This window comes from Rhincodon typus, chromosome 18 (assembly GCF_021869965.1).
Source record: "Rhincodon typus isolate 14 chromosome 18, sRhiTyp1.1, whole genome shotgun sequence".
Classification (NCBI taxonomy): Eukaryota; Metazoa; Chordata; class Chondrichthyes; order Orectolobiformes; family Rhincodontidae; genus Rhincodon; species Rhincodon typus.
Window position 1 is genome coordinate 32,798,178 of NC_063349.1, and position 23,753 is coordinate 32,821,930.

At 38.4% G+C, this 23,753-nt stretch overlaps 1 protein-coding gene across 1 annotated transcript in view; it reads right to left on the reverse strand.

Moving 5' to 3' along the window:
• Nucleotides 1-254: 254 nt before the first annotated feature.
• Nucleotides 255-23,753, reverse strand: part of LOC125485384 (ankyrin repeat domain-containing protein 26-like) — a 44,990-nt gene continuing 21,491 nt past the window's right edge. Inside the window, exons 4-8 of the mRNA XM_048607906.1 lie at nucleotides 22,917-23,207; nucleotides 21,702-21,937; nucleotides 11,237-11,489; nucleotides 3,047-3,092; nucleotides 255-1,021 (exon numbers count right to left, since the gene is read on the reverse strand). Of these exons, the coding sequence (XP_048463863.1) occupies nucleotides 873-1,021; nucleotides 3,047-3,092; nucleotides 11,237-11,489; nucleotides 21,702-21,937; nucleotides 22,917-23,207 (975 nt within the window). The 3' untranslated portion in view covers nucleotides 255-872. The remainder of the gene's footprint in view (nucleotides 1,022-3,046; nucleotides 3,093-11,236; nucleotides 11,490-21,701; nucleotides 21,938-22,916; nucleotides 23,208-23,753) is intronic.

Below are 23,753 nucleotides of genomic sequence, written 5' to 3' on the forward strand. Positions count from 1 at the left end.
TAATGAAACCAAAACACATTTCTTCCTTTATAAGACAGATGTGAAGCTTGGCCTCAAGGTTACAAGAGGGATCTGTGGAAAATACAAACATAAACCCTTGGGTCCAACTGATATTGCCTACTTCACTCATCTGGTCAGAGGCTTTTTTCACAATCACGAGTTGAGGGGTTAAGAAATAAAGCTGGGTTCTCTTAGTTGCGATGTTAGGGATGGTAATAAGTATTCAGGAAATTAAACATCAATGCATCCAGAAGTAAACATTACCATTTAATGTTGAAATTGTTGTGCAATGCAATGGCTTTACTGTATGTACCAAAACACATCCATAAAAAGACTTAGCACTGACAATAAACTACTGTACCACAACAGAATAGACATTTTAACCAAGCTATTATTCACAAACAACCAACTTTGTAATAATTTGTGGCAAAAATGTACTTTGATAAAATGCTTATATCTTGTACAATTCAATAAACACTAATTCAGATTATGGAATATTCCATTAATTGGGAACTTGTTCAATAGCTGTAAGACACCAATGCGGGGAGATTGCAGTCCCTAAATAACACTTATTAGAATTGGTTTGGTCAAATGTCACTTCCAACAAATAATATGAATAGACTCTGTACAATAATTTTAGATTGATATACAAATTTCCTCCTGAGCAAATATAGTTAAAGAAATCTATGTGCTGTAAAATAACTTTCCATGCTTTTACAATCAGTTAATCAAATCCATGGAATGTTATAACTAAACAGCATATTGTATTAATAAAATTCTCAAATTGGACAGATTTTCAGGAGAACTGATATTTTGACCTGCTTTTGTGCAGAATGTTCATAGAATATTTTTTAAAAAGGGCACAAGACAACTCAAAGCATGTAATTTTTCTTCAGAACCTCCAGGTATTGTTCTGTGGCTCTAGTGACAGGGTCCTGGTCTTGGTTTATGCTCTTCAGTGAGCCAGCAGCAGATCCAAGAGGTGAGACCCGTGTAGATCCTCTATCCAAATCAGCAGTGGCTGGAATGCAGATGTAGAAATTAGTTACCAAATGAACCTGTTCTTATGTTCATGCTTTCTACAATTCTTCAGTGGACTATGCTTAATCATTCATATTCTCTCAGCAATTTTACGTGAATGTGTTTAATCCAGTAGTATTATTGATTGCTAATGTTTAGTGAAACCTCAGCCATGCACTCCACCATGTGTTCTGTGCTTTCCTGTCTATAGCCTCTTTTACAATCACCCTGCTGATCCTCTCAGCCTCTGGAATTCTTTTCTTTGCTAAATAAACTCCAAAATATGTAGAGATTACCCTAGCAACTTCAATTTTAGTAGGGACTTTGATACAACACTCGTTCAAATGCTCCCTTGATGTCAAAGACAGTGACTCTCATTTATGGAATTCAACTTTTAGTCCATGTTTGGACTGAGTCTGTGATGTGGTCCAAAGCTGAGTGCCATTGGCAGAACTCAAACTAGATACCAGTGGGAAAGATGGTGTTCAGTAAATGCTGCTTGATAGCACAGCTGACTACACTTTCAATTACTTTTCCAATGATTGCAAGGAAACTTATAGGGTGACAACTGGTCAGAATGAATTTGCCCTGTTTTTTGTGGACACAATACACCTGGGTAATTTTCCACATTATTAGGTAGAAGTCAGGGCTGTGGCTGTACTGGAAAAGCTTGTCTAGGGCTGCAACTAATTCCAGCGCATGATTCTTCAATACCACAGCTGGACGTACCAGTGCCGTTAGCCACTTTTTTTAATAATACTGAATGAACTGAATTGACAACCGTTATCTGTGACCTCAAATTTTAAGAAAGATATGTCAACACAAGCTATTTTTGACTCTCTCATTAGGCTAGAAACAAACCAAGACCCTGTCTGTTAGAGGAAAAAGTAGTGATAGTGGGGCAAAAGAACTAGCTTTATATAAGCAAATTAACGGATCAGCATCATGATACAGAAAATAGGAGCAGGTGTAGGCCATTAAGTCCTTTGAGCCTGCTCCGCTATTCAACATAATCACAGCAAATCATCCAACTCAGTACCATGTTCTCGCTTTCTCCCCATACCCTTTGATCCCTTTAGCCCTAAGAACTATGTCTAACTCCTTCTTGAAAACATTCAATGTTTTGGCCTCAACAACTTTGTGGCAGAGAATTCCACAGGTTTACCACTCTCTGGATGAAGACATTTCTCCTCACCTCAGTCCTAAATGACCTACTCCATATTCTTAGACTGGTTTGAGACTCACCAGTCATCCGGAACATTTTTTCTGCATTTATCATGCTTAGTCCTGTTATAAGTTTTTAGGTTTCAATGTGATCCCTTGTCATTCTTCTAAACTCCAGTATATTGTCCTAACCGATTCTCATCACGTCAGTATTGCCATCCTAGGAATCCGTCTAGTAAACCCTTGTTACACTCCTCCATTGACATAATATACTTCCTTAGATAAGGAGGCCAAAACTGTACCAGATGTGGTCTCACTTAGATCTTATACAATCGCATCAAGACATCTCTGCTCCCGTACTCAAATACTCTCACTAATGAAGGTCAACATTTCTGATGAAGGGTCTAGGCCCGAAACGTCAGCCTCTCTGCTCCTATGATGCTGCTTGGCCTGCTGTGTTCATCCAGCCCTGCACCTTGTTGTCTCATACCATTTACCTTCTTCACTGCCTGCACCTGGATGCTTAATTTCAGCAATTGGCATCCAAGGACACCTAGGTCTCATTGCAACTCCCTGTTTCCCAATTTATTGCCTTTCAGATAATAATCTGTCTTTCTGCTTTTAATAAATTGCAATTTGATTCTGCATATTGTTATGCAATCGTCCTTTACAGTACCCACTATTTCAGTGAGGAGTTGAGGTCACAGATTACTCTTGTATCAAATTGCAGGAAGAAATAGCTCCAATTATATTTTAATATAAATTTGAATTATGGCGCAACTCAATTATAGTGGACTGCATTTACAATTATTCCAGTAGTTAACATACAAAAATACTACGCTATAAATGTTCTATCATTTACCTTGAACAAGTTCTTTGGAAATATTTTTTTGTAATGCTTCCTGCATCTGAAATGACAACATTTGAACGGATTAATACAATTTGATGAAACAATTGTGGAAATGAAAGTAAAGCATTCAATGGACAAGAACAAACATTTATTTAATAATCTGTCAAAAAAAGTTAGAATTGCAAAGTACTCGCATGCTGGATCACTCTCATCTGCTTATGAGGAGGGGTTTGTTATTGTACAGTGAACTAAAGCCTATACCATAGATTACTTTTCATCCCTTACATGATAAACTATATTATAACCTCATGATTAGCACTGATCCTTTCCAAGTGGCCTTGCTAAGCTGATCTTTGCTCCCCCCTTAAATGTCCCAGAAAGTTCTCAAGAAGTAACAAATACAAGAGTCAATTAATGTTTTCACATTAGTTAATTTGCAAACATGTAGGACAAGCTGGTTCAGATATTTGATTCATAAACTTTTAATGAAGCCCTTTTCTGCTCCCCATACAAGTGGCAGGAAGCTTTGTTTCTCTTTTTAGTGACCCATGGATCTTCTGGATTCCAAATTTAGCATGGCAGATGGGAAGAGTATCTTGAAATGGATATTTCATTATGATGGGTGTTTCAAAGGGCTGCAATGCTTCATATAAGTGCATTAGACACTTGGGCTAACTTTATTTTTCTCTATTTCCTGCTGACATTTAGACTTTATGATATTTGTTAATTCATTCTATACTCTCTTCCAGTTCTCTTTAATGCTGCTTGCTAATGGAAATTCTCTGTGCTGAAGATAGGCCTGCATAGAGATGTCAGGCAATTCTGACCGTTCCAGGATCTGTACGTGCCCATTCAGACCTTGCATGTTTAGTGTGAAACTGTGGCAGACAGAGTACTAATGGAAGCCCTTTTCCTGTTGGAAGTTGGCTCTCTCACAATATTTGACTATGTAACTGCTGTATTACAGGATGTCATTCTTTGATTGACTGGTCTTTATAGGTTTTAAATCTGATATCCTCTCCCCTTCAAAAATATTTTTCTCTCTTTCACCCTGGCTATTTCCCCGGTAAGGTCCACATCTCCATGTCCATTGGTCCAAGGAATGCTGAAAGTAGATGGCAGATATCTAGTTTTAATTGGTCTGCCTAAACTTCTACCTGGTCCTCCTGCCATCGGCTGAAGCTGCTCATTGTTGCAGGACTAGCCTGAATCCAGGTCAGAAGTCACATGACAGCAGGTTATAGTCCAACAGGTTAATTTGAAATCACAAGCTTCAGGAGCACTGCTCCTTCGTCAGGTGAAGTGAAGAGAAGCACACATGCATGGAACTTATAGGCCGAGAGATCAAAAGGTCATACAAATCCACACGACACCAGGACAATAACCTAGTGTTGTGTGACTTCTGACCTTGTCCACCCCAGTCCAAAACCAGCACCTCCACATTTCCTGAATCCAAACATAATCCCTGGCTTTTTACTGCAAATTGTTTTCATAAACCCCTATTCCCAGTCCCATCCACTCTAGCCTCCAAGTACAAACAGTTCACGGACTTCTTTGTCATTCAGGATTGAGACAACCGTATCAATTGCCTCTGCTATGTTCCTCCAATCCACTAGGCCATCTAGCTAAACTTCCTTTAATGCTCTCCCTGCTCTAGCCCTGAAACTTTTACTTTCTCTTCCATCTCTTTGTATTGCCTGATCAATTCCATCAAACCAAACTCCTATCCCCTTGATCCTATTACCACTAAGTTGTTGATTCAGCCAACCTCCTTCCTCCCTTGCCCTCCATATTAACCAATTTTGTAAACAGTTCTCAATCTCTCCTTAGATTCTCTGAAATCACATCTCCTCAAAAAAAAAATTCTTTACTCCCTCAATTTTTGAAAACTATTGTCCCATCACCAATCTTCTTTTTCTCTCCAAAGTCCTTGGATACGTTGTCATCTCCCAATCTGTTCCCATCTTTCTTGGGACTTAATGTTTGAATTCCTCCAATTAGGTTTCCAAATTGCTACAGTTCCAGAACAATACGGATCAAAGTCATAATTGACATCCTATGTGATGAAAGTCGGACTTACCCTACTCAACCCCCAAAACCGGTCAGCAGTATGTGACCACACAATCCATCTTGAATACACTATTGTACAGCTGGGTGAACTGCTTTCAGCTGATTCTGTTTTTATCAATCTAGCCGTATCCATTATTCTTTTTGCGTTTGCTTCTCTTCCTATTCCTACATTGGTGCTCCCCAAGGATCAATCCTTGGCCCTGTCCAATTTCTCATCTACAGCCTTGGCAACATCATCCAAAGGCAGAGTTAGTTTCCACACATACACTGAACGACACCAAGCTTTACCTCACCTCTCGTGCTCTAGACTCCTCCACTATTGCAAAATTATCATACTGTTTATTTAACATCCATGAGTGGATGAGCATAATTTTTAAAAATTGTTTACAGTTGTGGGTATTGCTGGCTATGACCGTATTTGATTCGCATTCCCAACTGCCCTTGAGAAGATGGTGGTAAGCTGAATGACAATGAACTTTTTGAAAATTACAGTCCATGGGAGAATAGGTACACCCACAGTGCTGATAGGAACTTCCAGAATTTTGACCCAGCAACAGTGAAGGAACAGTGATTCAGTACCAAATCAGGATGGTGTGGGGCTTGCAAGGGATAAACATTGCAAAGTGTTCTCAGTCCTCACTACACACTGTGCTCCCTATCTGTTGACTCCATCCCTCTCCTTGGCAGCACTGGGAGATCAAGCCATCTGTTCAAAGGTTTGGTGTCATGTGTTCTAAACAGCTTCTGACCTCTTATCTGTGCCATCACTAAGAGTGCTTCTGTACATCATGTCATCTCTGATTCAGATCTGAAACCCTCATTAATACATATGTTACTGTTACATTTCACTTGGGTAGCGCCTTGGAACTCAAGCCCTGCCATCTCCAGAATTATCACAAGAGGTTATAAAAGTATCCAAAATTCCCCAAAATCTCCTTATAAACTCCCACTATTCACTAACACACAGACACACACACACAAACCAAGAAAACAGAGGTGTTACGGGTGGCAAGAAAGATTAGGAAGACTGTTCATTGGTCCTTGTTCACAGGGTCCACCGAGATGATCCTTTCAGCTTGTCAGGATTTGCTGCTCCTTCAGGTACTTTCACTTGCTTTCAGGATGCACTGGGTGACTGGTTTACATTTACCAAGTCTCTGACTTGTTTTTTAAAAATCCATAACTTACAAAATCTGATAAAGGGAAATGAACTGGTTTTCTTTAGGCTTGAAGTATTAATTATTGCTCAGAATAGAACAGCTTGTTTTTCAGAGATCCAATGACTTCTGACCAAGCATTCACACACACAAGCTGTTCAGCTACCTGGGAGCTGATGACAAGTAGAAGGCCTATGTCATTGACAATTGGTCACCACTCCACAAACCAATCAATGACTTGTCGCTGGCTGATTCTCACTTCACGCACAGCCCTTGGCTCCAGCTCATTTGTAGTAGTCTTCCCTACTGTTTGAATAAACAGCAATGTAAACACTTATAATATGTCAGAAAACCTGCCTCTAACAGTGTAATAATCTTTTTATAATCACTGGTGTTTAAAACAGTCCTTTATAGATTTTGATCCGCAATCAAAAATACAGATAAATAAAAAGATATAGTCTTGGACTACTCCAACACACATTGGGCGGGTTTCCCATATTCTTCCCTCAGTAAACTGGGGGTCACCCAAAGCTCTGCTACCCATGTCTTAACTCACAACAAATTTTGCTCACCTGTCATCTTCATGCTCACCGACTTACATGGCTTCTGGTCAAGCAACATCTCAATTTTGTTTTCAATTATCTCCATGGCCTTGCCTGTCACTATCACTAATCTCCTCCAGCCCCATAACCCTCTTTATTATCTCTGCTCCTCTAATTCTGGACTTCTGTGCACCCCAAGTTATGATAGTCCTTCACGGATGGCCACGTTTTCTGTTGCCTAAGTCCAAACCTCAGGAATGTCCTTCCTACATCTCTTCACCTTGCTTTCTACCATTAAGACGCTACTTAAAATCTGTGACTAAGCTTTTCGACATTTGACTCAATATCTCCTTATGTGATTTGATATCCTTCTTTGTTTTATAATGTTCCTGGGATGTTTCATGAAGTTAAAGGCACTTTACTAATATAATAGTTTCTCTTGCACTTCCACGGTCAGCAAAAACCAATGGTACCTAACTTTACAGCACCAGATGAGATGCCACCAACTATTTTTATAGACACTGGCATACCTACCTGCCAATGACTATATGCACAGAGAAGCTGGCTCCAGGATGTACCAGTTACTGTAATATATTTTGCAATTAACATGCAGAAGGTAGGAAGATTCAGGAACAAAAGTGGTTAGCTGTAACCTAACATTCAGTTCTACTTGCAAACAAATTTCAATGTCATCCTATAGATTAGCCCTGTAGTTTAATATGGTTACACTCCTTCCAAGAATCTCATCTAAAATCACCTCAATTTCAGCAGCTATCGATAGGTTAGGTCCTAGGTTGCTCTATCACATGTCTATAGCCAGAGATGAATATCTAAATTTCTTCTTTCCAACACTTCTGACTATAACACATGATATAGGTGTGTGAAATTCAGGGACACTTTGCCTATAATTTTCTGACTACAATTAGTACTGTACACTTTCAGGTTGTTGAAACATCCTTCCCCCACGTTCCTCATAGCTGGCTCTACATTGTGTTGTTTGTCAGCCTTATTTCATTAGTAGTACTCTCACATCTCAGCCAGCTCATCAGTTAATTCTTTAATTAAAAGCAGGCCATTATAAACATGTCTATAATGGTATTTGTGCTCTACATGAATTTCTTGCCATCTTATTATTACAACTTATAGAGTCATAGAAGACAGCAGCACAAACACAGGTACTTTGGGCAATCAGATCTGTGCCAGTCGAAACCTAACTTTTCTAATCTCATTTTCCAGCACTTGGCACATAGCCTTGTATGTCTTGGGATAAGCTCCTTCCAGTCTACCCTGTCAATTCTGTAAAATCTCAACAATGTCCCCACTCAGTCTCCTCTGCTCCAAGAAAAACAACCCTCATCTATCCAAACTCTCTTCAGAACCTCTCCAGTTCAAGCAACATCCTGGTAAATCTTCTCTACACCCTCAATGCTATCACATCCTTCCTATAATGTGAATTCTAGAACTGGACACAATACTCTAGCAGCCTAACCAACACTTTGTATAGTTCCAGCATAACCTCACTGCTCTTAAACTCTATGCCTCAGCTAAGAAAGGCAAGTATCCCTTATGCCTTCTTAAACACTTTATCCACCCGTCCAGCTAACCTAAGGGACTGCTGGACATTGCCTAAGGTCCCCTCGATCCTCTGTGCTTTCCAGAGTCCTCCTGTTCATCAGTACTCCATTGTTTTCTTTGTCCTGCTCAAGTGCATCACCTCACACTTATCTGGATTGAATTCCATTTGCTATCGATCAGCCCACCTACATCCTGTTGTAAGCTACAGCTATCCTCCTCACTATTTAGTATGCCACCAATTTTTATATCATCTGTAAATTTACTGAGCAACCCTCCTAAATTCAAGTCTAAATCATTTATATGTACCACAAACATGAAGGGTTCCAACACTGATCCCTGCGGAACCCCACTGGACACAGGCTTCTAGTTACAAAAATGCCCTTCGATTATGATGTCTTGCTTCCTGCCACTCAGCTAATCTGGATCCAATCAGCCAATTTTCTTTGGATCAGGTGCCCTTACCTTTGCTATTAGCCTCCCACGTGGCCTTGCTAAAGTCCAGGTAGACTACAGTCGAATGTACTGTCCTCATCTGCATACCTAGAGATTTCTTCGAAAAATTCAATCAAATTCGTCAGATATGACCTCACTTGAACAAAACCATACTGACCTTTTCCAATTAATCCCTGCCTCCCCAAATACAGATGATTTTGTCCCTTGGAATTGCTTCCAATAGTTTCCCCACCACTGAGGTTAGACTGATTGGCCCGTAGTTTCCTGGTTTACCACTTGCTCCATTCCTGAATAATGGTGGTGGCACCTCTCCTGTGGCCAGAGAAGTAGTGAAAATTATTGCCAGCATTCCTGCTATTTTCTACATTGCCTCACTGAACAGACTCACTCTGGCCCTAGAGATTTATCAACTTTTAAGCCTACAAGACCATGATGTATCCTTCTAGGATTTCCTCCCCAAGTACAAAATTGGCTGTGAAGTGCTTTGGGATGTCCTGAGATATAATACCTGGTGCTGCAAGTTGTACGTATTCCCAGGCCCCAGCAGGAAAATACTGCTAACATGGTGAATTTTTTTTTTTTTTTTTAAAAAAAAAAAAAGATATTCACCGAAAGCCTTCTCTGAATTTTGTCCCTCGGCTGTAATGTTCCCCCTTCAGTGTTTAGGTTCTGTAATATTGCAAGACACAAGATATCCTTGTCTTTTCACCAATATCTTCCCTAGCCTATTGCCCTCAACAGGAATTTAAATGTATTGAGACTTTAGGTCAGTTTATTCTAAGTATTGTCATTTTGCTGTATTTTGGTCCTTTTATATAAATTTATACTTATTGACAAGAGTTGGAGGATTTCAATTATGTGTAAATATTAATTTCTAAATTTTGAATTGGTTGGATTAGTATTTTAAATAAAAGGTCAGATGTCAATAAGAAGTTACTTTCCTTTTGTTATCAGCAAAAATAAACTGTCCAAAATTAACACTAATAGCATGCAATTAAACCTCATTTGTATACTTTGTGTACACTCAATTCTTCAATATATCTTAAGTCATGGATTAATAAAGTTTGTAATGCTACTCATCAGTGTCACTAGATGTAAAGTGAGATTTTAAAAGTAATACACAACAGAAATCAGCTTGACAATGAACATTCACATCAAAACATAATCCATGCTGTATGCAAATATTTCTTGCAACTCCATGCAATGTCAGAAAGAAACATTACTGGTCAACAGCCTGGTCTATTCTAACAATATGAATGACCTAGACTACCGGAGAACAAAAAGCATTCAAGCATTATATTTTGCTGATTTAAGCTAATTAAGTTCAATATTTAATTATGTAACATTAGGAGATTTTGTATAATTATTGCTTCTATCAGACATGAATATACTTCACAGACCAAAGGAAGCAGTTTAGACAGATATAAACAAAGGATATCCCTAATTTAGAACACAACCACAATGAATTTTAGTCAACAAATAACACATGACTACAGACCTTGTTATGCATCCAGATGCATAGAAGATAGGTGAGAAACAGAGTGTTGAGTGAGGAGCTGAAGGAGCGAGAAATGAGACCTGTGAGTGTACAGACCTCTCAGTTCAGGATTAAATTCACTGTTTTGTGTTTTTAAAAAAGGGGTTTCAAGCAATTCAGCAGTATTTATGTAGAAATCAAACTGAACCTTAAAACTGAAAACCAAAATGTAGAAATCAAAGAAGTTTTGTAAAACATTTGCCTTCTGCTGTATGGCACAGGGCTTCCTGTTTTCTAGGCGTCCAATTTAACATATTAAACTTATTTATCACTGCAGAACATTTAAGAAAATCTTTGTAGTATTCTGTATTTCTTTGCAAAAGAGGCTTTTATGCCAAGGTAGAACAATTTTCCTCCTGGAAATTTTCCTGGCAAGGACCTTCCATAAGACAGAAAATTCACAACAGCTACGAACACATTATTAAGAAATTAAATTAAAATTTTAACTGGTTTTTTTCTGAAAAAAAAAAAAAAATTGCTTAAGGGATATAATTTCCACAGCCACAGAGGGGTGAACATTTTTAAAAACTGATGCACATTAACACAAAAATCCATTGACAAGGATCCACCTAAAGTCAAAGTTTTGCACTGTATTGAGGACACAAGAATTTACTGAAAAATTGTTTTGCTTGCCTAATATATTTTCACTATGACTTGCAGAAATCTTAATATTCAACTTTAAAAATAAAGAGTTATGAAGATTGTAGAAAAATATCAGCTATATAATGGATAGGACTTTGTCTCTTAGAAGATTATACTTAAAACTTTTGTTCTATGATTGATCATGAAAAAATTGCCTTCATCTAAGCAATGTGTTCAGGAAGGAAACACAAATCTAGAGCATAAAAATTATACTGTGATAACTGACCTTAGCCAGGTATGACTCTACTTTGTTGGTAGAGGATATTCCATCTTCCACTGGATTTAGGAAGCTATTTCCTAGATTTCTGTTGAAAGTTCCCAGGTTACCGACATTACCCATTGTGCTTTGCAGCTGACCCATCTCGAGTGTAGGAGTTGCGTTAACGCTTCCATTCATAATGCTGGTAGCAATTAAGGATTTACTACGTTGACGTTCATTTAGTAGCTTAGTATTGGTTTCTGCTAACCTCTCGTTTGATCTGTAGAAGGAAATTAACGGAAGTAGTGGTTAAAATGCCAACGTTAATGCCAAACAAACGGGATACCTTCACTGCTCTCCGTACAATCTTTAACACAAAAAACCATTAGTTTAGACTCATTACATAACATCACTGAAAATTCAGTTGTGTTAAAAATAATTTTATGACAATCTAAGAAACCAACATGCAATGATAGTGCACTATTAGATTATTACTCTCCTATGAAGCATGTTTTTCAATTAGGGATGCACCTAATGAAGCAACTAAATTCAGTCCATTTGAATTAGTTTTTAGGCACGAGATGAGAGGACCACAAATTAAAGAGAAATTGGTGAGTTAGATTTCAGAGACCACACATTTGGACTGTGTGTCAAATTTTAGGGAAAGATTAAATAGAAGGGGTGAGTTGATTATACAGCATTTGAAAGTCGCACAGCATGTGATGAAACAGGAAGGAGTTAAAAGATCAAAAATGTGTAATTTTTCTAGTGGAGATAAACTGTTAGTGTCACTCTCAATGGTAGGTGAACCAGTAAAGGCAAGGTTTAGTGAGCCTTATTAAATTGAAAGGAAATTGAGTGAGATGAATTATTTGATAATGCCAGATAGAACGAAATCTCAGTGTGTGTCACGTGAATATGCTCAAAAGGTACTTCGATAGGGAAGGAGAGCAAAAGAAGAATGTGTTGCTGGCTAAAACACAGATTGAAGTAAAAATGATTCTGAATTGGACAATGAGAAAGTTCTCAAAATTTGGGATAAAAATAATTTACCTTCCAGAGGAAAACTGAAATGACCTAAAGAAGTTATTACAATCACATCGAGAGATATGTGGGAATAAACTGGGAAGTACTAATCTGATTATGCATGATGTAGATATAGAAAATGCTGTTCCAATTAAGCAACCTTCTTATAGACTTAACCCTCTAAAGTTGGCACAGCTTCAAAAAGAGATTGAATGTATGCGCAAAGACAACATAATCAAAGTGAGTTGCAGCGAAATGGAGCTCACCCACAGCAATGATGCTAAAACCAGATGGTACCCAATGATTAAGTGTGCTCAATAGCAAAGTCAATGCAGTTATAAAATCTGATTCCTATTCTATTCCACGTTTGGAAGGCACTATTGAGGTGAAACAAGCAACTTATATTTCAAAGTTGGACTTATTCAGAGTATACTAGCAGGTACCTTTATCAGAAAGAGCAAAGGAATTTTTTTTTAGCTGTCATGATACTGAAAATGGACTGTACAAGTTTAAATTCATGCCACTTGGTGTGAAAAATGCTCCAGCCACATTTCAAAGACTAACTAACAAAGTTGTTTCAGGATCACTCAATTGTGTGGTGTACATTAGAAATCACTAGATTGCCAGTCACACGTGGAAGGAACATTTGGAATATCCTTCAGAATTGTTTGATCAACTTTGGGAGGCGGATTTGGTGATAAACTTGAACAAGCATGAGTTTGCAAAATCCCAAGTCACATTCCTGGGCCATCTTATTGGACATGGACAGATGGCTCAATGGGATGTGAAAACAAAGGTGTTTCCCATACCATCAACAAAGAGGGATGTGCTATGATTCCTCGGATCGAGTGACTTTATTGGAAGTTTGTATCGAATTTTAATAGTGAGGTTGATCTTCTGGCTGATTTGTTGAAGAAGTGCAGAAAATTTCAGTGGATGGATAAATGTCAGAAGGCATTTCTCAGCCTGAAAGCTGCTTACCACCACCCCAGTGTTAGACACACCTAATTATGCAAAACCATTTAAGGTGTCTATCGATGCGAGTGGATGTGGGTGTTGGTGTAGGTGCTGTACTCCTGCAAAAAGACAAGGTAGAAAGACCTAATGGGTAATTTTCCAGAAATATTCCACAATTGAGAAGGAGACCTCGAGTTTAATGCTGGCGTTATAACATTTATATTGCCAGTAGTATGTCTGAGACAATTGTATATATTGATCATAACTCCTTAAAGTTTAAACAAAAATTTAAGGAGAAAAATAAGACGGTTTAGATGGAGCTTATTATTGCAGCCACTCAATTTGACAGGACAAGAAAACATAATTGCCAATATGCTGTCACAACTTTGATGATCAAAGACAAAGGCATTCGGTGGCGGGAAAAAAATGGATTGAAATCATATGTAGTAGTGAATGTGTGCATGTTTAGAATCTATGTAATGTATATGTATTGTAGTGTACCAATAACATATGGCTAGAGGTTTTTTAAAATAAATGAAGCCATTTTTGTATATTGATAGTAGTTTTTTTTTTAAAAATGGGGGGATGGTGGAGAAGAGATGTGATGATATTATGGCTTTAAGAGGTGTATTTTGTCCCTTTCTTTATGAAGAAAGGTTGAGACAGAGGTGCTCAGCAATCTGCTTAAAGCCAATAGAGTAAACAGCTTGGTAGGGTTTTTGTTAAAAAGTTGGTACAATAGAAGCAGCCTGAATGGGTGAGGTCAAGCTCCCACAGAACCAAGATTTTTAGTTTTCAGCTGTTGCTGGGATGTTGAAGCTGGATGTGGAGGCTCTTATTCCTCACTCTGCTATCGCTAAAAGCTGGGATTCTCTTCTTCTAGAACTGTATGCAAGACAATCTGTTTTACTAAATTTGCCTTTGCCAAGGGTATGTTTATGGGATGTTACTATATTGGTATGGTTAATTAGTAGTCGTTAATATTTCTATTATTTTGTTAAGCATTTTGATAGCATTACAGTTAAGCCAAATATTTTATTTTTATTTTGTCTATATTTTAATACTACAGTTAAAGTAAAGTGTGTTTTGCTTAATGTTGAGTAGTTTAATCAATCAAATTGCATCTAGAATGCACCCCTGGACTATCTTGTTAACATATTTTGAGGGGGTTTGGACCATAACAGTACCTATCAAAATTCACCCACTTTGTAAATCAAAATATGCAGTTTTCATTTGGGAGTGGATTTTATGGGGAGACGTATTCCCTATTTCTGACTACAAAGTTGCAAGTAGGCTGCCGCACAGCAATATTACAGCAGAAGCAACATTTAGAGTCAAAGTGGGACTTTCACTGCTTTATTGAGAAATCTGCTATGCTTACCCAGTGTCTGTCCTGCATGCGATTCCAGACCCAAAGCAATGTGGTTGATTTTTAATTGCTCTCCGAAATGGCCTATGAAGGCCACTCAGTTGAAGAGACATTTACAATGGGCCAGACACCATTAAAGAGTTAAAATTAAATGAAACAAATTGGGCTGGCCAGCTCTGTAGTCCCAAAGTACTAGGATGGAGCGGCAGTCACTGCTGGACATATAGGCAGTCCTCAAGGAAATCAAACAGACCATACTCTGAGGTAAGTATGGTATTTTGGGTAGACCTGATTTAAAGACCCCCCCAACAAGTGAAGTATTGCCCAATGGCATAGCGAAGTCCCATAAGAAAGTACCCACCGCCCTTGTTGCTGGCTGGTGGCCTGTGTAGTAAAAGCTGTTGGGCTACCTGCCTTGCCTACACGTGCCACACTTACAACACCTAGCACTGACAATAAAGTGACTTGACATCTATAATAGAACTTCCACATTTCTAATTTTCTCAACCCGACTGGTCATTCACATAAAAATATTGAATTAAGATAATTCATGTTGATACTTTCAATTTTAAAGAGGCACTAGTTTCAACTTCTGGGAAAAGCAAACTACTCCAAATCATAGAGAGGTTTGAAGCTAATCATTGACACTCTTCACTGAAGTAAATTCTGTACCTGAATTGGCGACAGGCAAGCTGACATACTTTTGGTGAAAGTAAGTAATAAGCAATATTAATCAGAAATTGGTTAAATGGGTCACTGGTTGCATTCTCAACTGAATCAGAAATGCACAGGTTTAAAACCTCCTTCAGGAAGCACTTAATTTAGGCTGACACATTAGAAGTAATGGAATGTTCCACTGTTGGACAAGCTACCCTTTCAAGCACTGTTAAGTTGTGGTTCCCTTTGCTCTTTTAGGTGAAAGTAAAAGATCCTAAGGTACCATTTGAAGAACAAGAGTCCATTTTTGACAGCTTAGTCGGCTAATAGGCTGTCAAGCCACAACCAACACTGATATCTCATTACCAACCAGCTATGACCCATGCAGGAAAGAATAATCCTCCACATTTGGGATTGCAGATAGAAAGACACCTTAACTAATATCATTAAAAATATTTCTCTCTCTGCTGTTTTGAGGCCTTGTGTGAAAATTGATGGATTTGTTTATCTACTTAAAACAGAGATTGCACGTCAAATGTACTTCATTTGCTGTGAAGTACATTGGAAACCCACAAGTTATCAGCCAAACATTCTATTTGCAATAAATGCCAAGTGGGAAATTTTAGAATATGTTGAAAATGTTCAAATACTTAGCCAGATACTTCCCTTAAAAACCCAATAATGAGGAAATTCAAAACCAGATCAGCTGTACCAACTCAAACCTCTACAAAGTATGGCAGCGGGTGTAGACAATAAAACCTTCCACAAGTCACAAAATCTCTCATGCATATAGTAGATATTGTCACCACAGTCCTGCACTGTAGCAAGACCTGGGCTGTGCAACACTACATAAAAATGCTAGAGAAATTCTGTCAGCAATGCTGCTTGATCCTTTAGATTCAACAGGAAGATGATCAAGCAAATGCCAGCATTCTTCTTAAAGCCAGGTTCACAAACATTCAGGCAAATGCAAAATAAAATTTGATGGACTAGACATTGTGTCCATATGGCCAAAAAGCCGTCAGCTTTCCTGGTCCTCTGGTGCTGCTTGGCTTGTTATCTCAGATTCTCCAGCATTGGCAGTTCCTACTATCTCTGAATCGATTTTAACCCCACTGTGAAGCCTCTTCTAAGGATGCCAGGGTCCAGACCCAAAATGTCAGCTCTCCTGCTCCTCTGATGCTGCTTAGCCGCTGTGTTCATCCAGCTCTATACCTTGTTATCCCCCCATGAGTCTTGTTTTCTCAACATCAAATGGCCAATATTCTGTGTGTGCTAAGAAAATGCTTTAAAGTTATTTTAAGCTCACCTGGAAGTATGTGGCAGCATTTAGAGTAACAATTGTGAAGTGCTTGCTATCAATCGTTCAAAATGGTAATAACACATTCATCATGCTGCACCATGCTTCCATTTGTGAAAAAAATTCAAGAGATGTGGGCCTTGCTGTCTAAGCCATCATTTTCCCCATTTCTTATTGTCCTTAAGGTGATGGTGGTTGGGGTGCCTTCTTGAAACAATACACTCAATTTAGTATAAGTACCTACAATGCTGTTAGGAAGGGCGTTCCAAGATTTTGAACTAGCAGTGAAGGAACAAGTTACAACTTTTTAATGATGAGACAGGGCAGCAGTAGAGGAGAAAATGAAGCAAATCCTGCACGCCTCATGTGATAGATAAGCTGCCCTATATATCCGAAGATTTGCAGGTCAAGGAACAGCCTGTTCAGCCACATGTACAGCCATGAAAAAAAAAAAAACAGTTTTTAGTGTAATTCAATCTCAAATATAAGGGCAGCCTTTGGCAAGTTTGGGATGTCCTGCAGTCAGGGAGGACAGCTCATTCAAAACTAACTCACTAGCTGACAGAATTATCCAGAACTGTACAACAGTTCCCTGGGCACTTTTTAGACCAAGGCACAAGGCAGAAGACTGTTTTGAACAGTCTTAATGAGTAATAGGATGCTTTGCTATAAATTCAATTAAAGCAGAGATTTTAACAGCATTAATGCAGTAAGAAGTTGAAAAGAAGAAACATACAATGATCTAGGAGAAAAAGAGGATTCAGGACAGACTGATCATACAGGCAGTGGGGCGTCAAATCTGACCTGAAGGGATGGTTTAGAAATGCTTGTGCTGAACTAGGATTAAAACAACAAGCTCTTTTGTCAAGTTGGCTTGCATTGGCTGGTTTGTCGTTAAAAATCCAAGTACTGATTGGCACATTGAGAGTTCCAGTTCCATGCTCGTTATCTTTCAAGAACTAAACATCACCTTGGGGGTTACCATGACCAGAACGTGAACTGGACTAACCATATAAATACTGTACCTATAGCTGCAGGTCAAAGGTGCAGAATCCAAAGTGAAAACTCCCCTCCTGACTCCCAGAAGCCTATCCACTACCAGCAAGGCGAAGTCAGGAACATGATGGAATACTCCCCACAGGCCTGGATGAGCACAGTTCCAACAACACTCAACAACAACATTGCCCTGTCACTATCCAGGGCAATGCAGCCTCCTTGATTGGCTCCACATCTACAAACATTCATTCCCTCTGTCACCAAAACTCAGTAGCAGCAGTATCTATAAGATTCACTGCAAAAATGCATAAAGGTACCTTAGACGGTACATTATACAGCACCTTCCAAATTCATGACCACCACCATATGAAATGATAAGAGCAGGAGATATACAGGAACACCACCTGCAAGACCCCCTCCAGTCCACTCACCATCACGACATGGAAATAAATCGTTGTTCCTTCAGTGCCGCTGACCCAAAATCTATAACTCAGTCCCTCATAATGTGGATCTACCTACACCAAATGGACTACAGTGGCTCAAGAAGGCAACTCACTATCGCCTTCGCTAGAGCAACTAGGGATGAGAAATAAATGCTGGTCTAGCCAGTGGTGCCTAAATCACATGAATAAACTTGATGCCAAGCCAAAGTTCAAGGAAATGAGAACCATTAAAAGTGACAAAGTGTGAAGCTTAATCATACTTTGTACAGTGTTGGGAGATTTTGGCTGTAGTCACGAATGAATATAAATCAGAAGGTTTTAGGATTATTACCAGTTACAGCCAGGAAATTGGGATATTAAACCTATTATCATCAACCATGTATAGACTGAGTGTATTACAGTTGGTTAAGAGTAGAATCTGACTGTTCCTAGTATTACTGTTGTTAATTATCAGTTCGATTTCCGACTTACTGAAAGTATCAAAGTTCCTCCCACCTCTGGTATCCCTCTTGTAACTTTCTTCCCCAATTTTCTCAGCTTACCCTCTTTTCCATGTTCAGTTTCTCGTTTTCACTCACTTGCCGGTGGCCTCCTCATTCTCATACTTGTTGCACAATAGCTGCTGTCAAAAAACCATGACTAAAACGTCTTCATAGAGTCAAAGAGGTAAACAACACAAAAAATGGCTTTTCGGACCATCGAGTCCGTGCAGCCAAAAATAACCACCTAATATTCAAGTCCCATGTTCCAGCATTTGTCTCATATACTTGTGTCCAAGGTACACGAGGCTATGTCTAGATACTTCTTAAAATGTCATGAGGAATCCTGCCTCTACCACACTTACAGGCAGTGATATCCAGATTCCCAGCACTTTGTGGGTTAAAAAGATTTTCCTTGCGTCCCTTCTAAACTCTTGCCCCTTAACAAATCTGTGTCACTGGTCATCGATCCCTCCATTAAAAAGGGGAAAATTTTCTTCCTGTCTACGCCTCTCATAATTTTACACATTTTTCAGATCCCTGGTCATACAACCTCTATACAGCAAATTCAATAATGTTTATGGATGCTACATAATCTATCATATGATTAGACAACCAGAAATATTTCCAATTTGTAGTTGGCAATTCTAATAATTAGCAATATTCACACAATTGATTGAGTGTTCAGCAGCAATCTGTGTACAGCTCTGTATAGGGCAACACCTGCATGAGGACAACGATAAACTTACAAAACGGATAAATAATTGGTAAACAATGTTCAACACGCTTAATTGTGAGGCATTACAAAAAAAAAATCGGAACATGGCAACACAAAATGTACAATGACAAATTATTCTTAAAGAAAAATGATTGCATATACAAAGACAAAATAACCCAATTTCACGCATAATTAAACATAGCGAAAACTGGTACTAGAGAAATTGATAGATCAATGGTGATAACATTAGGCACCAGCAATAGCTACGGTAAAAACCTTTTAGCTTTGTTAAGAGCCAAGGGTCATTTAAATATCGCTTAAACTTGAAGGATCACACAGGACAGATTCAAATGAACTCCTACAGTAGAATCTTAAATTATAGGGGTTATTCAATACCTAACAACATGCAATATTTGCAGATAGAATTTTAGCTAGAAGTTCAGGTGGCATCTGCCTCATTATGCTTAAAGAGATGGGATGCATGTTTTACCAGCCCTTTGCCTGTATACCTAACAGTTTGGTAAAAATCAGAGCTTATTCCCTTCAACTGGGAACATGTTCATATATCTTAATTTGTTTTTGCACAAATGAAGAATCAGTACTAGAGCATCACAGACCCATTAGTTAGACTTTAATCATAGGCAAGATTCTGGAAGAAATCAATAGAGCAGCTCTCTTTGATCACTCAGACAGGGAAAGAGTTATCAATGACAATCTAGAAAGAACGACTTTTCAGATTTATTGGAGACAGGATACCTCACTGTGCCCCATTTCTTAAACCTTACAATGTGCAGTTCCAAGTTTAAGAACACATCAGCAGGGCATCTAGAATCCTTGTGAATGGGGCAGTATATTTCCTTATTGATGTAATTTAATGATTCGATTGAACAAATAAATGGAAGATGATCTAAGGTGGATTTTAAATAATGGCAAATTGTTTGTGTACTGTCATAGCAGTAAGAATTTCAGCCAAAATAAAGCACTGATAATATGTAGAGTACATGTACCTCCATTTCAAACCTTGGTTTATTAATATGCAGCAGTCACTTACTGTGCTAATTTATGAATTTCTATGACTATTATATAATAATGCTTCATATTGGGGCAGAGTAGTTAATTTAGTTTTTTTTATTATTTGGTTGATGACATTTGTTAAAGCAATTTGAGATCTTCCCGCTTCCATATTGCAAATCTCCTAAATTTAAGTGGTGAAGTGAACCTCTGGATTAGTGGTTGTATTCCTGTCCAAATAAGGAGGTGAATTTTTTGAATCTGTTTATAAAACTTTCCGGTTAGCGGAGACATTGAATTCTGGTTTGACATCTGGGAGGACACGTGCACAACTGCTGACTTTGTATAGGTGTTCCCTACCTTCATAGTATGTGATGTGGGTGGCCATAGTACCCTCCTGCCATAAAACAACAATCATCTTAATGGCTGTCATAAAGACAGTGCTGATTACTTTAAGAACATTTCATGTCACAATACTTCAGACTGTTAGTCAGTGAATCCTTACACGACTCTGCACTACTTTCCGTAAGGTATAAATATGCAAAGCTAGCATAACAATTTGAGTATAATTCCATCATTTGAAATTACTGATTATCTTATGGCTGAAATGTGGGATAAGTTTAATTTTGAAAATTAGCATGTTACTTAAGAAGATGAAACATTTATGTAAAATAAGCAACTAAAATTAAAATAATTAAAACATCTTCAATGATCAAATGAATCTAGAGTACTATTTTTAATCCCCCCTTATTATTGTCTGCCTTATTTTTGACATTGAAATTGTTAATTCATAGAATCATACAATCCCTACAGTGTGGAAGCAGACCATTTGGCTCATCGAGTCCACACTGACCCTCCAAAGAGCATCCCACCCAGACCCACCCCTTAGCCTATCTCTGCATATCCCACCCTAGACACTATGGATAATTTAACATAGCCAATCCACCTAACCTGCACATCTAGTAGGAGGAAACCGGAGCATGGGGGAATGTGCAGACTCCACATAGACAGTCACCTGAAGCTGGAATCGAACCTGGGTCCCTAGTGCTGTGAGGCAGCAGTGATAAGCACCATGCTGCCCCTTAAAGAGCATTAGTGAATCAATGGATTCATGGTCATCATTAGACTCTTAATTCCAGAATTCTATTGATTCAGATTCCACCATCTGCTGTGGTAGGATTTGAACCCAGGTCCCCCAGGACATTAACTAGCTCTCTGGATTATCAGTATAGCAATAATACCACTAGGCCATTGCCTCCCTATTAGGGATGCTAACTTTGTTGTCAGTAGCTCTACAAATACTTCACCCAGGCATCTATTCCTCATATGTGTCAACCTAGACAATGATGAGCTCAATTCCATTATCTAGCTTCCATGCATGCGCATGTCTAGCAGCAATTGAATATAGAAATTATGCATAAGGGCCCTAGCTGTTTTCACTCTCATAACTAGCTTGTCCTTCACTTGAAGTATCATATAATGCATTTACATGCCTGAACTATCCCAGCTTGGGGATGATGCTTACAAATGCCTCACCTGTCAAGTTTGGCTGCAAGGGATTTACGTAGTTTTAATTCTTCTGAATACAATTCTTTGTATCTTTCAAGCTCCAACTGTGCAGAATCTTTCAGATTAATGCTGTCTTGTTGTGAAGTTCTAAGCTTACTGAGCTCTAATTCCAGATCTTTTATTCTCTGCTCCAATTGGCTTCTAATTGTGCTTTCATTTGTGGCTCTCAATTGTTCCAAAGCTTCTTGGGAGGCCTGTTGAGTCTTAACAGTAAGAGTGAAACAATTTAATACTGCATTGGAATAAATTAATTTCAAATTATACATTTTTAGAAATGGCTAGATTTCATACCAGGCTATAAATTCAAAGAACTGAAGTTATCAGTCTTGTGGAGAGGCTAGATTACATAAATTAAGCATTTATTTTACAGGTTTGTTGCAAACTTTGAGGCTGGTTTCTGTTGCAAAATGCTTCAACCATTGTACAATAGTTACAATTTGCTTTTTCCTTAGCATTTTGTGTTCATGGCAAGAAGAATTTTGACTTCTTCCTACTACAGTCTGAATTATAACAGTTTTAGGTATGCTGTGAAAGGGGCCTTTTGACTGTTAGTTGTCTCTTGGACAATTTCATTGGAAATTTCATAGGTTGCCTACTACATATTCCTGTTCTCTCCAATAGGCAAAAAATTGTTAGACCATATTGTTAAAACTAATCATACACACAGTGAATTAGAAACAAGTTACTAACATCAATAATCATAGAATTAGATGGAATCATATGCAATTAAAAGTATCTTCCTCAGAACATGATCCTTATATGAGACGCAAAACTAATGCAAGGAGCTGTATTACAGATGAGTTTATTGCAGGCAGGAGACCTATTTTATGCCCATGGACACAGTATTCTTTTACACAATTAAGCATTAAGATTTATTTCACAGCAACCTTTATTTCATTCAGTTCAATTCGCTGAAAAAAAAAGTCAGATTTTGCTGAGTGGTGACTGGATGGTCCCTGATGCTTGTTAAGGACTTTCACTTGCTGAGACATTCACAGATGGTGGAATGAGCAAGCACAGCAGTGTCCTGTACATGCAACTGGAACTTGTATGAACAAGATATGCAACTGTACACTTTGAGTGATCAGACTGCAGAATCATTAATAGCAGCACAGATTCTGATCCAAGAAGGATAAGTTAGGAGTGATTTCAACGTGAAATCCCATACAAAAATAGTCTCACCTGCAAGAATAAATTGACTTCTTCTAACTTCTGTTTGATTTCCTTACGAGCATGTTCCTCTACTTCCCTCTTGTATTGTTCTATGTGACTGTAGTTCATCAAATTAGTTTCAATCTGATGCTTCAGACTGACTACTTCTTCCTCGAGCTGGTGTTTTCTCTTTTCTAGCCGATCTTGGCTTTTCTGTAGAAATTTCATGGATGCAACCTGCGCAGAAAGTTCTTGATTGGTTGATTCCAAATGCCTACCTTTTGCAGCTTCAGTTTCTAATTGCTGGGATAACTCTTCAATCTGAGAGATATGGAGAACTTAGGTTACAAATAGCTTAAGAATCTCCTTCATGACATTTATGAAAAACTTGATAGCTCCAAATTTATGTACTTATACATGCAAGTCACTTCTTAATATCCCTGAATAATTTTAGATTAGTTAGAGATATGAACAGTGACTCAGTTTAATATATCTAGATGTAGACACTGGATGCATAGGTTGCAGTACTATGCAGGATTCTGCTTCTGGAAGGTACTGCTTCTGTTAACAGATTGCACTAAAAATCTGGATAAAGGGCCACATAGGGAATGCTATCCAAATTCATAGACATTCCAAAATAGGCCCCATAGTAAATAATTCTGAGGATGCAAATGAGCTGCAGTTTGTTTTTGTAATGTTAATTTAGGGATAAATGCTGGCAAAGGCACTCTAGATATTGCTCCAGAGATGGTAGGAACTGCCGATGCTGGAGAATCTGAGATAACAAGGTGTAGAGCTGGATGAACACAGCAGGCCAAGCAGCATCAGAGGAGCAGGAAAGCTTACGTTTCGGGTCTGGACCCTTCT